At 36.9% G+C, this 15,537-nt stretch overlaps 2 protein-coding genes across 2 annotated transcripts; one reads left to right on the top strand and one right to left on the bottom strand.

Moving 5' to 3' along the window:
- Window positions 1-9,543: 9,543 nt before the first annotated feature.
- On the bottom strand, window positions 9,544-12,864 carry LOC140952548 (zinc finger HIT domain-containing protein 2-like). The gene is made up of 2 exons (XM_073401974.1): window positions 12,365-12,864; window positions 9,544-10,645 (listed from the first exon to the last, which is right to left on the bottom strand). The coding sequence occupies exons 1-2, from the start codon at window positions 12,847-12,849 to the stop codon at window positions 9,886-9,888; spliced, it is 1,245 nt and encodes a 414-aa protein (XP_073258075.1). The 5' UTR covers window positions 12,850-12,864; the 3' UTR covers window positions 9,544-9,885.
- Window positions 12,865-12,961: 97 nt separating this feature from the next.
- LOC140952549 (DNA oxidative demethylase ALKBH2-like) lies at window positions 12,962-14,205 on the top strand. The gene has a single exon (XM_073401975.1). It carries the CDS (start codon window positions 13,001-13,003, stop codon window positions 13,820-13,822), a length of 822 nt encoding a protein of 273 aa, XP_073258076.1. The 5' UTR covers window positions 12,962-13,000; the 3' UTR covers window positions 13,823-14,205.
- The last annotated feature ends 1,332 nt before the right edge of the window (window positions 14,206-15,537 follow it).

Genomic DNA, 15,537 nt, shown 5'->3' with positions numbered 1-15,537 from the left:
TGCTGTATCCCTTAAATTTTCAACGACTATTTAAACCTAACGAATCTGCCTTATGGAAGTTGTCTTTTTTCCATACAAATATCAGACGTCTGAGGAGCAACTTGGATGATTTTCAATGTCATATTCTTCGTGAACTAAAGTTCCGCTTCAATATTATAGCAGTGTCAAAAACTACAATCACTGATAACATTCTTTATTTCAATCAAAACATTCCTAAGTACAGCTTCGAGTTTGTTCAAACACCCCTTTCCTCTGGAGGTGTTGAAATGTAAATACGATGAGACAGTGAAATATACGGTTATTGAAAGAACATCTCTATTGAGGCATTTCAGTCTCTGTGGATTGAACTCCCATTGAACTGCAATTTACGAAGCAAAGTAATATTATCTGGGGCGTTATCTATAGGCAACATAACTCTGCGAAACGTTTTTTAGACTATTTTGAAGAAGCTGTTGATCACTACAGCACAACCGGAAAACCGATTTGCCTTTTCGGTGATATCAGCATGAATGTTCTTCGTGCTCAGACTTGTGACTATGCTCAACAATTTCTTAATTGCCTACAGAGCCATGCCTTTCTTGCGGCAATTGATATGCCAACAAGAGTATATAATAATCCCGGGGGGAGGGGGGGTGGTACTCCCTTACAAGAGGCTAATGGGGATGTGCCGCTCGATGGGGTCGCATTTTCACGACTGGAGTGACTATAATGGGGTTGCATTTTCAATAGAGTTACAAGAATGGGGTCACAAATCTTCGGATTCTTGGGGTAAGTAGAGATTCAAAATGGGAAGATTCTCGGGTAAAAAAATCAGAAAGTTGTTGTTTATTGAATTTAACAATAAGCTTGCATTAACCACATTACATTCCGCCGCTTGAAAACACGTTGATAAGGTAGATGCATAAATAGAAAGTGACTAAGTTGGGATCGCAAGAATTACATTTTCCAAAAGGTGACTAAGATGGGGTCTATAATTGGCCAAAAAATAGACTATAGTGGGGTAGGGGCTCTGAGAGTCCAGCAGCACATACCCAGCAAACATTAACCCAAGTACCCCCCCCCCCCCCCCTCCCACCCGGGATATTATTGACACTATTTTTACAAACAAGTTCACCGAATACTATGCCAGTGGAAACATTGTTTCTGACATCACTGATCATTTTTCCCAATTTTGCATCTTTCGATCATCCATTGACATAATTCAGCCACTAAAAATTACTATTCGAGACTACTCAAAACTCTCTGAGCAGAGACTCTTGCAGGATCTTCCGCAACTAAACTGGGAATCTCTTTTTTCCGGGAATGATGAGGCTATTTTCTACTTTCTATAACAAACTGAATAAACTAACCACCAAAAAAGCTCCTCTTCTCATGTTATCTAAACGCAAAATCAAGCAACTATAAAGACCATGGATCACTAACGGAATACGAAAATCTATAAGGACAAAGAATGAGCTTTTCTTTTCTGAAATTCGAGAAAAATATAAATTTTACGGAAACAAACTATTGCATCTCTCTCGAAATAGTAAAAGAAAATTTTATCACGATTACTTTACGCAAAAGACATAGGAAGATGCAACTTGGGGCAGATTGGTGCAACTTGGTGAAACTATGTGCAGATTGGTGCAGTTTGGTACAACTTGGTGGAATTTGGTGCAGATTGGTGAAACTTGCCACAGATTGGTGCAATTTGGTGCAACTTGGAGTAGATTGGTGCAACTTAGTTCAGTTTGGTGCAGATTTCTGCAGATTGGTGGAGTTTGGTGCAACTTCATACAGATCATACAAGGACATTGTGATGATGAACAATTATCACATTAACCTTAAGAAACAATCTGTTTTCAAAAAACAACTTTTGGAGGAAGATTTTGAAACTGTTGGCAATAAACGTGTGAGACAAATTGCTCACAACACACATCCTGAATTGACAAACACGGTTAAGCGGAATAAGGCAGAACACCATACCAAGAAATGGAAAAAAATCAAACCACACTTAAAGATAATTAGTCAAGCCATATGGTGAAAAAATTGTGCACTCTGGGGTAAAAGCACCAAATTTGGCATGGTAATAGTACTTGGGCTGCTGAACAATATTAGCTATGGACCCCAGTCACGGGGGACATTTTGTACTCAGGGGGGTGGGGTGGTTGCAGTTTCCAATTTAACTGCCGTTATTGAAAAGAAAGCTGCTATATCAATAGGGAATGGTGTCCTAGGGAAGTTTAACAAGGTCTATTTAATCCAACTTTCTAGGTGGCCTGGGGGGAAGGTTTCAACACAGCTTAGGGGGAGGGGTAGGAGTATCTCTGTTTGTATAAGTTTATGTTGTGAGGAAGAATACAATGACCTTTCCTGAATTCTGGGATAATTTAAAATCATTTAGCAATTAGTTTCTCCTCTGAACTTATTCTTCATCTTCATGGTAGTTGAGATGGTGGTGGTGGTGTCTATGGGGGGGGGGATGGGTCGGTTTTTCTCGGTGTAGTAAGCGCATGTGTCTTATATTACCAGTTAATCAACCTGCGGAAATAAAGTAGATGACTTAAGGCACTTTTTTAGGCTATTTAATCACCTGATCATCGTTACATCATTCATAAGAGGGTAGCAGGGTGGGGGGGGGGGGGGGGGGGGGGTCCCGGTCCCGTTTCACGTGTAAATTTTGACAAATTTTACGTATCACATGCGTTATAAACCATTTTTCACGATCCACGAATTTAGTCATCAGCCGAAACCGGAAACCGCGCATGAAAAGCCCCTCGTACCCAGGGTACCCGTTACTCAAACGGATAAAGAACCGAAAACCTAAGTCATCATGGATCACACTTCGCAGTTCAGTAAACGATGGCATCTTCTTTTCTTATCAGCAAGTCGGCGAGGTGATCTTAAAAGGTGTTAACGAGCACTCGAAACCATCGTCTCATTGACAAATACAATCTATTGGTACGAAACTACCGCTCTGTGCGACAAGAAGATAAGTAAAACTCTTCTAGAGCGAGTGCGAATTTATCTTAACAGCAAATTTAAAATCACATTTCTGTCAAGATCAGTAGAAGCTCCTCGGTCTTCTTCTGAGTTCCTTTCGTGTCATTGTATTCCAACTCAACTCTCTCTCCAACGCGTAATTCTTTTGGGACATGTTTAAGGCAAGTGTTCCCGCAGAATCCTTTGTGGTGCATTGCATCGCTTTTCCATGCCCAGTAGCCCATTGTCGCATTACGGTTTGGTCACGTTTCGCACCCAGGGTATCATCTTTGCTAGGCAACTCTCTTGGTGTGCTGATATAGGTCATATAGTGGAGAAGTTCTCGAGGTTTCTTCCCTCTTGTGCAAATAGCCGGAACTTTTTTGGCATCATTGACTCTTTGACTGCGGTTTTTGTGGTCAGACACTAGGATAACAAATCTCTCAAGCACCGGGGCATAGTGTCTTGAACACGCTTCAAAGTTTCCTAAGGGATGTAAAAAGTTCAGTGGCTTCTCCGTAAGGCAGCCTTGTGGCCCAAGCGGTTTTCTCGTCCTAAGAAAGGGGATATCTGATTGCATTTTGTCATTGCGTAATAAAAGTACAATATCCTATAACACTTTTCATCACTCGAGAGCCCTTATGATTGCTGTGCCATGTAAAGAACCAGTTGCAGGAGGAAGAACTGGGGTTATGGTGGATTTTATCGGCACCAGGAGACTTACATAAATTTGAAGTGGATTCTCACGATGAATCTTCATGACGTCGAATCACAAAGTTTAAAAAGCTATAAAGAGCCGCTCGATTCTGTATGATTTTGCTTGACTGTGTCTCAATACTTGCTCCATCGGTCCAGGATGATCTCAATTATACTTTTTAAAAACTGAGAGATGTGAGGCTTGTTCACTATCAGTGTTTCTTTCTGTGGCGTTCTTCTAAACAATTGCATGGTATTCACTTAAGGTAAGAAAGACTTCGAGAATATCTCTATATGGCGTTAAATCCACACATTGCTGTTATCAAATGTGTCCAAGATTGTTGTTGTGAACTTGCTGTGAAACATCACAGCAAATATAGCACTGCTCCAGTCTCAGCAGACATCTGCTGTCATATAACTGTTATCAGACGTCTGACTTTGTATGTTATGTTATATAACTGTCATCACACGTCTGATGTTATATGTTATGTAATATAACTGTCATCAGACGTCTGATAACAGTTATATGATGTCAGACGTCTGATAACAGTTATATGACATCAGCCGACTGATGTCACATAACTGTTATCAGACGTTATGTAACATAACATATAAAATCAGACATCAGACGTGCGATGACAGTTGTATGACAGCAGACGTCTGATAACAGTTATATGATGTCAGACATCTGATAACAGTTATATGACAGCAGATGTCTGCTGTCATATATGTTATATAACTGTTATATATGACAGCAGACATCTGCTGTTATATAACTGTTATATTTATATAACATAATTGTATAACTGTTATAACGGTTATATAACAGTCATATAACATGTTATATAACAGTTATATAACTGTTCTATAACAGTTATATAATAACTGTTATATAACAGTCATAACATGTTATATAACAGTAGTTATATATGTTATATAATTATGTTATATAACTGTTATATATGTTATATAATTATGTTATATAACTGTTATATATCATATATGTTATATATCGTCATAGAACTATTATATAACAGTTATATAACTGTTACAGTTATATAACATGTTATGACTCTTATATAACAGTTATAGGACTATGTTATATAACTGTTATATAACATGTTATATGACTGTTATATAACAGTCATATGACAGCAGACATCTGACATCATATAACTTATATAACAGTTATATAACAGTTACATATAACTACTGTTATATAACAGTTGTATAACAGTTATATGACAGCAGACACTACTGTTATATAACAGTTATATAACATGTTATGACTGTTATATAACAGTTATAGGACTATGTTATATAACTGTTATATAACAGTTATAGGACTATGTTATATAACTGTTATATAACATGTTATATGACTGTTATATAACAGTCATATGACAGCAGACATCTGCTGTCATATAACTGTTATCAGACATCTGACATCATATAACTTATATAACAGTTACATATAACTACTGTTATATAACAGTTATAGAACTGTTATATAACAGTTGTATAACAGTTATATATGGCAGCAGACACTACTGTTATATAACAGTTATATAACATGTTATGACTGTTATATAACAGTTATAGGACTGTGTTATATAACTGTTATATAACAGTCATATGACAGCAGACATCTGACATCATATAACTTATATAACAGTTACATATAACTACTGTTATATAACAGTTGTATAACAGTTATATAACTGTTATATAACAGTCATAACATGTTATATAACAGTTATATAACAGTTATATAACATAGTTCTATAACTGTTATATAACATGGTATATAACAGTTATATAACGTTATATAACAGTAGTGTCTGCTGTCATATATAACTGTTATATAACAGTTATATAACAGTTCTATAACTGTTATACAACTGTTATATAACAGTAGTTATATGTAACTGTTATATAACTGTTATATAAGTTATATGATGTCAGATGTCTGATAACAGTTATATGACAGCAGATGTCTGCTGTCATATGACTGTTATATAACAGTCATATAACATGTTATATAACAGTTATATAACATAGTCCTATAACTGTTATATAACAGTCATAACATGTTATATAACTGTTATATAACAGTAGTGTCTGCTGTCATATATAACTGTTATATAACAGTTATATAGAACAGTTATATAACATGTTATGACTGTGACATAACAGTTATAGAACTATGTTATATAGCTGTTATATAACATATTATATGACTGTTATTTAACAGTTATATATGTTATATAACTATATAGTTATATAACATATATAACAGTTATATATAACTACTGTTATATAACAGTTATATAACCGTTATATAACTGTTATATAACATGTTATAAAATAACTGAGATAGTACGCGTGATCTGATTGGTCAAAAACCTATGGTTTATTATACCGGTAAACCCATAGAAAAAGGCATCCGGACCACGAGCCATAAACAAAACCGGCTATTGATCTGCAAACAACGATTTTAAAAAGGCTAAAAAACAGAACAAGTTACTTACCCAGCCGTTCTTAATATTAAAAGCGTTAGTTTCCACATTTTATTACTGAGCCTCACAATTCGCTACTGCCATAGCTTTAGAAGTTATAAAGTACAAAGCTGGAAAACAGTTTACATTTCACGACGATGCCAATCGCAGAGAAAGACAACAACTGTGTGAATTTCCGGTGTAGAAAGTCTCTAGGAAAACTTAACCATGTGCCAACCAACAACAAAACGGATAGTTTTAGCATTCTAGATTTATTTTATGTCAAAATTAAATTCCGTAATGAAAGAAATTGTTCCAAAAAGAGATCTCTGATCAAGATATGGTACAAAATCGGCCCCTGTATAGGTTGTACACAAGCTGCCAACGATGATGAAAGATGTGTGAGTTTCGGGCTGGTTTTTTCCAACATTTGCACAAATTATTCGGTGATATCGATGCCATAACCTACCTCAAACCACCTGACTTCACGAATCGACAAATATTAACGCAAATATGTGGCTACGACAAAGAAACCTTTCTCCACCACTGACACATTTCCATCGGTCGCTGTACGTGCATATAAAGTTACATGCGACAACTTCGCAAATGCAGCCACGTCGTTACCGCAGCATTTCCTGATCATAGTAAAGTCCAGAAAACAGATCTTAAACCACTGCGGCTTGCAAAAAGTGAATGAAGTCCTCCATTACAATAGCTGTCAGTGCCGTCTGTAACAATGAAATTCTTACGACTGAACAAAATACAGCTGCGTACAGTCTGATGTTCAATTAATTTCTACTTCTGTAGTAAACAAACCATGAACGTATTCTTTCATTGTACGTTCCCATGAATGTGTGTTGACTTTTCCTGTAAAACGGCTTTCATAAGTTATCATGTAATGAGTGCAAAAACTCGTGTTTTGAAGTGCTGCTGTTTGTTGTTTGACTGAACTGAGTTTTGAGAAAGTTCAACGCTATTACATTTAAATCGTAAGTCATGATTGGCTTATGATGACTTTAGAGAGAAGACGTGACTTGACCAAGGTACTAGAACCATATTTTTTTTACCTAAAAGACTCCATTCTACTAGAAGTTATTTTATAAAAGCAATAGACCACACTTTCTATGGGTTTACCGGCGTGATAACCCACGCGGGATGTTGGGAGAACACGAGAAAAGCTTGTAAATCACGAGCCGAAGGCTGTTATATAACAGTTGTATAACCGTCATAGAACAGTTATAGAACTGTTATATAACAGTTATATAACATGTTATATGACTGTTATATAACAGTTATATATGACAGCAGACACTACTGTTATATAACAGTTATATAACTGTTATATAACATGTTATGACTGTTATATAACAGTTATAGGACTATGTTATATAACTGTTATATAACATGTTATATGACTGTTATATAACAGTTATATGACAGCAGACATCTGCTGTCATATAACTGTTATCAGACGTCTGACATCATATAACTTATATAACAGTTACATATAACTACTGTTATATAACAGTTGTATAACAGTTCTATAACTGTTATGTAACTGTTATATAACAGTTATAGAACTGTTATATAACTGTTATATAACAGTTATATAACTGTTTTTGACATGTTATATGACTAATATATAACAGTTATATATGACAGCAGACATCTGCTGTCATATAACTGTTATCAGACGTCTGACATCATATAACTTATCAGACGTCTGCTGTCATATAACTGTCATCAGACGTCTGATTTTATATCTTATGTTATATAACTGTTATCAGACGTCTGATGTTAGATATCCTTTTCTCCTCAACTCGGCACTTTTATTTTTGATAATTGTAAAGATGACAATAGAGTGTGAGAGAGATCAATATATTATTGAAAACAAGAGAAAACCAAAGGTTACGGAGTGTGGGCGTCCAAGGCTGTGCTTCGCACAAGTTTCACTTGATAGATGTTCCACACACGCGTGATCAGATTCTAAGTGACCAGAGAAGATCCAGATGCGAGTGATCAAATTGCTTTCTGTGAATTCCTTTCATCCTTATAAGTGGAAGTCCAAACGAATGCCGGCTACATACCTGTGATGCATGCATAATAATAACCTGAAGATGAAAACTGCGGGCTACTCTTGTCGTCCGCAATAAAAGTGGTTAATGACTCCCCGTTGCATGTCGTTGAAGGTCTCTGTAAGTGTCTCATGTTTTATTTCTGAGGTAGTTTAGCTGAGCAATTAAATTCCCAAAAAGTGCAATTCACTTCAATCAAAGTGTAAAAATGAAACATCTTATCTTTCCAAGGGTGAAAAACGGCATACTGTCTCTCACAAACAAGAGAGCAAAAAGACCAGCCATTCCTCTCCGCCATGCAGAATTTCCTTGAGTAGCCTGACCTTTTGTTTCTTCCGTGTGCAGTCTTGTTTGTTCCATCAGGAGGTGTCTCAAAAATATTGATGAAGTGTTTTGATGTGTCAGGGGGTGCATGTATAATATTGTAATGCTTTAACTCAAATTAATTCTGCCCTTCAGAACTCAACTTGCTTCTACGTGGCTTTCCCTTGTGACAAGAATCACTTACACATTCTTTTAAAATAATTTAAGAAAATCTCTCAGAAAAGTAAGTAACAGGTATTTTATAGGGTTACCTTGCACTACTTTGAAGAAAATGGGAATGCAAAAGTTTTTTAGGCCGCTTTCTTCCCGTTTTGGAGTCTTTTCCGGACCAAAACAAAAAGGCCATGACCCCTCCCTCCCAAGGGCACAATGTGCCTCCTTCCGTGCATATTTGAGTGGGGTCCATAGCTAAAAATAATTAGTGCAACTAGTACTATCACTGTGCCGAGTTTGATGCTTTTACCCCAAAGTGCACAATTCAGCTATTTTTTTCACACCATATGGCTGGACTAAATTTAAATGCTCTCTCTATTGAGAATCACCACTTAAACAAAAGATCTTATTTAACAGCCATTAGCACACCAGAGCTGGAACATGGCAAATGTATTATTTCACTGTACATTTCAAGGACCAACATTCTGCTTACATGGCAGGCTGATGTTAAAAACAAGGTCATCCAACCCCGGTTTCCTCCTAATACATTGAATTTACTTTTTAGGCTATCGAGAGTACTTTTAGATATCTAGAAAAGCATGCTAGGCAGCAGTGAAGAATTTGTACCTGTTTGGTCATCCTTAAGGAACTCAAGTCTTTCAAAATTACAGGGGTTCAGCACTTTTTCATGAAAATTTTAGACGCAATTTAACATATTACGAAAGTGATAAATTTTTTACTCCTCTCTCCATCACATTTTTCAGTCACAAACTTTTAGGTTTTCTTTCTTTCTACAAAAAATAACATACCGGTACTCTGGGGAGTGAAATGTGAACTTCACTTAATTGTAAAGAATTTATTAAATAAGCTTTGAAAATAGACCTTTCCCACATTCCTGTAAACAAAGGCATCAAGTTGAGGCTCGGGTGGACAAAATACAGTGATTTTAAAGAAATTGTCCACCCGAGCCTCGAGCTCATTTCTTACATTTGCTCAGTGGAGTGGAATGCGGGAAAGGTTTATCGCACATGAGTGGAATGGTCATCTAGAAATTTTAATTCATCCTCAAGTAATGTAAAAATATAGGTAATATTAACTTCTGCAAAGAGCTATTTAACAGATAACAATTGTTGGCTGCTCCCTTTTTGATGGTATCAAAGAATTCTTCTTCTTTCACCTTACATTTCAGTGATCAGTGGCATTTTCTTTGGAGGTTTTGTTCCTCCCCAAGTTTTTTCCAGCCTTTCAGTTTCTTCCTTATGTTGTTTACAGCTCTCTGTTACCTCTGCATGTAAAACTTGTACACTTGAGACAACAGATTGCAAAACAGTGGTGTTCGAATGAATCCATGCTAGTAAAAATTCAGTCTTTTTCTTGGCAAGCCACAAGGATCTGCATAAGTTTGTGTCCTTCTGTTTCATCTTCATATCCAACTTTAGTTTTTCTCTTACTCTACTAAGAAATCTGCACAAATCAGAGAGAGCACAATCTGTAAAATTTGCTCTCTGAGCTACATCATGTCCTTGAATCAGGTTTATTACATCAAGAAGTGCACAGTGAGACAACTCTTCTGAATACAATTCCTTACAATTCTGCACAACACTGAGTGAGTTATAGACTACAGATTCTATACTCTCAAAGACTGCATTTTGAGACAAAACTGCAGAAAGCTGCATTAAACTCTCTGCTGCTTGATATGAGGTGTCATCTGGGCATCCATTGTAAAGCCTCATTATGTAAGCATATGAGAACAGAACATCAATGCAACTAAACAGAATGTTTGGATTTGGTTTTGTCTGTTTCATCAGTGAACTTAAAGATGGTATGTTCCTTTTCACCGATGGAATCTGCTGACCTTTAACTTCTTTGGCCTCCACAGGGTTACTGTTGCTTTCCTCAGAAACACTATTATCTTCACTTAAATCCTCAATTTTTTTCCTAGAAAAGTATTATTATATATCTATTAGTAAAGAACAACAACCTTTAATTAACTTCTTGGACAATAAATTATTAGCAGTAGCTAAAAATTCCTCATAGTGTGTTTGAAAAATGCTTGGCTACTGAAAAGAGCCAGTTGAAATAATCCAACTGATCTTGCAATCTCAATAATTCAAAATTTTTTTCCCTTAGCTTCACTACAAGCAGCCCCAAATCTAAACCAGTCTTAGCTTTAGAACAGAACTTTATAGGAGTAGGAAAAATAATTTTCTACATAATGTTTTCTGCAATGACTCAAAATAAAGATTTGTATTTGTTACTGTCATTTGTATTTGTTTCTGGAGCACCTTGAAGTACAGATCATCATTAAAACTTGCCAAGAAAGCTTTGAAACCTGTCAGTAAAGCATCCATTCTTAACTCTTGCATCGGATTCCATTACTATGCTTAATTGTTATATCTCTCAGACCTTGAAAAGCAGTAAGCATATATAAAATGATTGCAAAGACAATGAAAGAAAACAGCTTTTTACAATAACTGAAGGATTGCTTGCACACTAGTCGGTTTAAAGCTATGGTTGAAAAGAGTACAGACCATGGAAATGATGGCACTTATTTGTTTGTCTCTTTTTTGAGTGCACAATATTTTGAAAAACTTCAACAGAAAAGGATGTCAAAAACAAGTTAGGACACAGCGCAAGAAAAGAAAATAGAAAAAAATAGAAAAAGCAGTAATATGAAAAAAAAAAACAAAAGCTAACTGGATAAATGAGTGTTGAACCATAAAAAGCACTTAACCCCAATCTTTAAAAAAAAATTAACCCTAAACAGCACTTTACTCTAATCCGTAAAGCAAGTGCTTCACCCTAGACAGTAAAATGAGTACTTAACTCTAATCAATGAAAGTCGACCAACACTGGACAATTCTGCAAATATTCCAGCAGTAAAACCTCACACATCCAGGGTGCAAAGAAAATCATTTTTACAGCTTGCCATTCGGGCAAGCTAAAGCTAGCATTTACTAGCCCAGACATCATTTCAACTAGCCCCAAAAGCTTTTTGTCGAGCAGAATTGATTTCACACTTCTTCTGTTATTCGAATTCCTCAAAGAACATCACTTGCCCGTCGGGCAAGTTAAAACAGATTTCACTAGCCCAATAGCAAAATCCACTAGCCCCGGGATATCGGACACTACTCTCTTTGCACGCTGCACATCTATAGGAAACTAAGCAGGAACCATTTTTCGTGCATTTGCAATTCCATGAAAACTCTTTTTTTTTCCATGGCTTGCGTAGCTCGCTGGGTCACAGACTGTTGCGCTCCTCAAAAATTGTCAATGTTATTCCAAAAAAGCAAATTGACCACAATTTTCCATGGGGCGTACGTTACAGGTCAAATTTGATTTCAGGTTAATTTTGATTTAACGTAGGTTAATTCTCAATTTCCTTTGTTTCCTAGGAAATTGAGAATCAACCTATGATGTCAAAATGAACAAAACTTTGCACTGAAAACTTTGATAACTTTGACCTCTCTTCTAAGGCCGATAAGAATACAGACCAAGGAAAATTGTTGTCGATTTGATAAATATAATAATTAAGGGTGATGATCGAGCAACTTTACCCTATTGCAATGGGGAAGGGGGAAAATTGTGGAAAACGACCACATTTCCCCACTACCCCTCCCCTGAAAAAAGATGACAGGCAAAAGTTTCAAAACTAACCTGTTTTGAGTATCATATCTTGGAGTCCACCATGGGACCCAAATGTCAATCATTTCGTAAATATGTCCAGTTTCCACGGCCGCTTCAAATTGCTTTTGCTCCTTCTCGGTCATGGCCGACCAAATAACTTCAGCATCAGTCGTGTTGAGGTCGATCTCGCCCAATCGTTCCTCCAAATCGTCAGTGACAAAATCACCGTTCGCTTCCCTATCTTCTTCCTCCAGTTTCCTTAACATTTCAAGCATTTTTCGTTTACTTTCGCAGCTTGCTTCTTGTTCACTCAACGTTGTCATGACGCACTCTTTGTAAAATAGTTCGGAGCATTGCCGGTGTTTTTGGCTCTTATAACAGGTACTGGAGCAATAACGAGCACTACAACGAGGGCAAGTGTACTTTGAAATATTATGTGAGCAAAACTCACAACGAGACTGGCACTGATGTGATGAAAGAACGCTCTCGAAAACTCCTTGAGTGCCGTCCGCCATCTTGTTTTATTCTCTAGCCCAGTCCATCCGGCTCAAATTCGCGCAGAATTCTGGGAAAGGTGCTTTTCTGCAAACCAAGCTGGTCAGTGGTCGCACATACCGACCAAAAGTGGTAGGTTGTTCAGGTGGTGTTTGTTGTGCAAAAAAGAAAATGATTGATTCCTACTTTACTGTAGCAAGATCTAAAGGTGCAAAACGAAAGCAAGATGAGGAAGACAGCAAGTGTAATCAGAATCATAAAGTTGCCTTAATGGATGGGACATATGATGTGGCTAGTGGCTCAAATCAAACTTCTGTAAATTCAAAATTGTCGTTTCTTCAAATGAATAGAAAACAGAGTCTTCACTGGAAAAGGATAACAGCTGAAAACCTGAATCTTGATTACATTCAGCTCTTCTCTAAATCCGAGGCTGATGCCCTCTTTCAAGAAGCAGAAAAGTTGATAAAGTACAATGCTGATAGCAAGGTGTTTGTTTATGGGAAGTGGCACAAGATTCCAAGAAAGCAAACTGCTTATGGAGATGCAGGTCTAAATTATACATTTTCTGGCACGACAGTTCCTGCACAACCATGGGACAATGCGCCTTTCCTTAAAGATATCAGTGATTTAATATCCTCTTTAACAAATCATAAGTTTAACTTTGTCCTTGTGAACAGATATAATGACGGCAGTGACCACATGGGCGAACACAGGGATGACGAGGTTGATTTGGTGTCCAAAAGTGCCATAGCATCCGTCTCTTTAGGTCAACACAGGGACTTTGTATTTCGACATAAGGACGCCAGAGGAAAAGATGCTAAAAGAAAGATTGATCCTGTTAAGCTTGAACTATCACATGGAAGTCTGCTAATGATGAATCACCCAACTAATGTGTATTGGTTCCATTCTCTCCCTGTGCGGAAGAAAGCAATGTGTCCAAGGATAAATTTGACTTTTAGGGAAATGGTTGTTAAACACAAAGCTAGTGCCTAGTGTAACTAAGTTAAGAGGCCAGTGGGGCTCCTTTTTCACCCTGTAGGGTGGTGTGTACAAGACTTTTGTCTGAAAGTCAGAAATGCTGCAGCAAAAAGTTGAAAACCCTAAAACAGAGAGAAACACAAACACGGAGCTTTACTTTACTTGACATTATAAAGAGACTGAGATTTCATGATCAGATTAAAAGTTTCCGAACCAGTACTTTCTAGATTTCCCCCTTACCTCCTGTACTCTGTGTTAATGGTTTTCATTTCTTCCAGCTGTACCTCTAAACTGAATAGCCAAATAGACATGCCCATCGTATTTAAGTGTGAATGTTGCTGCTATCATAACAAGAACTCCTCATTTGAAGTGTCACTGAGGAAAGCTTGAAGTGTATTTTCTTTTACTATAAAAATTTATAGAGTGTCCTATGCAAACAATCTTTGTTTCTCCATGAAATTGTAGGGGCTTTTGTTTAGGTGTAGATCATTAAAATCCATTTGCACTTAGATTGCATTTTAAGGAAATGCTCTTTCAGCAATATATTATGTACTATGAATATTCTTTTTTAGGGGCGGGGAAAGGGTGGTGGCAGGTGGCAGTATGTACCCTGAGGGGACTCCCTAGAAATACCTATACCTATAACTGGTTCTATTTCAACCAAAAAGGAAAAGAAATCAGGTATAATGGTATATAGTAATACTGATAGTCTTGAATTCAACTCCAAAATTCCCACTGGCACTCCTTCAAGACCTCAGACACACAACTCACCACATTCCCCTACCCAAACAGAACGCCAAGCAATGATCCCCTCTGTCTTTTACAGCAGCATATATAATTTGACAAGTGTAATTATAAAAAGCTATCAATTGCAAACTGTAAGTGTCTTTGGTTATAAACAGACCAAACTCGGCTCCTCTTTCACTTTCCCTTGGACCAACCTTGTTCCTAGGGTTCTCTCTCTTGCTTTGACAAAGATCAAATCCTGGTCATGTGGAAATGAGGTTTAATAAATTACGCAGGAGGGGAGGTTCTCCACTACATTTTGTTGACTGGATGATGAAATACTATCTGGGGTAGGGAGAAAATTCTTTCTTCAAAATAGTGCTTGAGTTTCAGAGCTGGCTTCAAAGAGTGTTGCTTTTGGCTAATTTCTATAGCATTCTTTTGAAGGAAAATAGGTTATTTGTTTAGAGAGTTTGTACTTGAAAAAAGATTTGCTTGCTGTTCTGCCAACAGGATATGGAAAATCTTAGGCGACTTGCATGTGCAGACTTCGCTTTTTGTTAATTTGCATACTCTGCACATGCAGTTCATGACAAGGAAGTGATAATGCACCACCCAGGTGGCAGTTTAAAGTTTATTTTGTTATTTCAGGAGCCCATAACCCGGAGTGAGCAACTCCCATACTAGGCCATGTCACAGCATTTTTACTGGCCGGTTCATTTGTAGACACATTTTAGGGCAATTTTTCCCATGAAAATGAATCTCTGCCACATCTATGAACGCATTTGAAGTGTAAGATATCAAAAATGAAAACGTAGCGTCATTAAAAGGCAAAAATTATCATTTTTAGGTCTGTATGTTTTGCTGACTGATTTGTGGGACTTTAAAGATATTTTAAATTTGTGCCAAAATTGTTCTAAAAATAAACTGGTCCATGAAAACGCCTTGACACAAGTACATGGAAGTTGCTTGCTCCAGGTTAGGGGCTTCTAGTTATTTTTTGC

This window comes from Porites lutea, chromosome 11 (assembly GCF_958299795.1).
Source record: "Porites lutea chromosome 11, jaPorLute2.1, whole genome shotgun sequence".
In the NCBI taxonomy this organism is placed as follows: domain Eukaryota; kingdom Metazoa; phylum Cnidaria; class Anthozoa; order Scleractinia; family Poritidae; genus Porites; species Porites lutea.
Note: the sequence above shows the minus strand (reverse complement) of the source record. Positions and strands in the feature narration are given on the sequence as shown.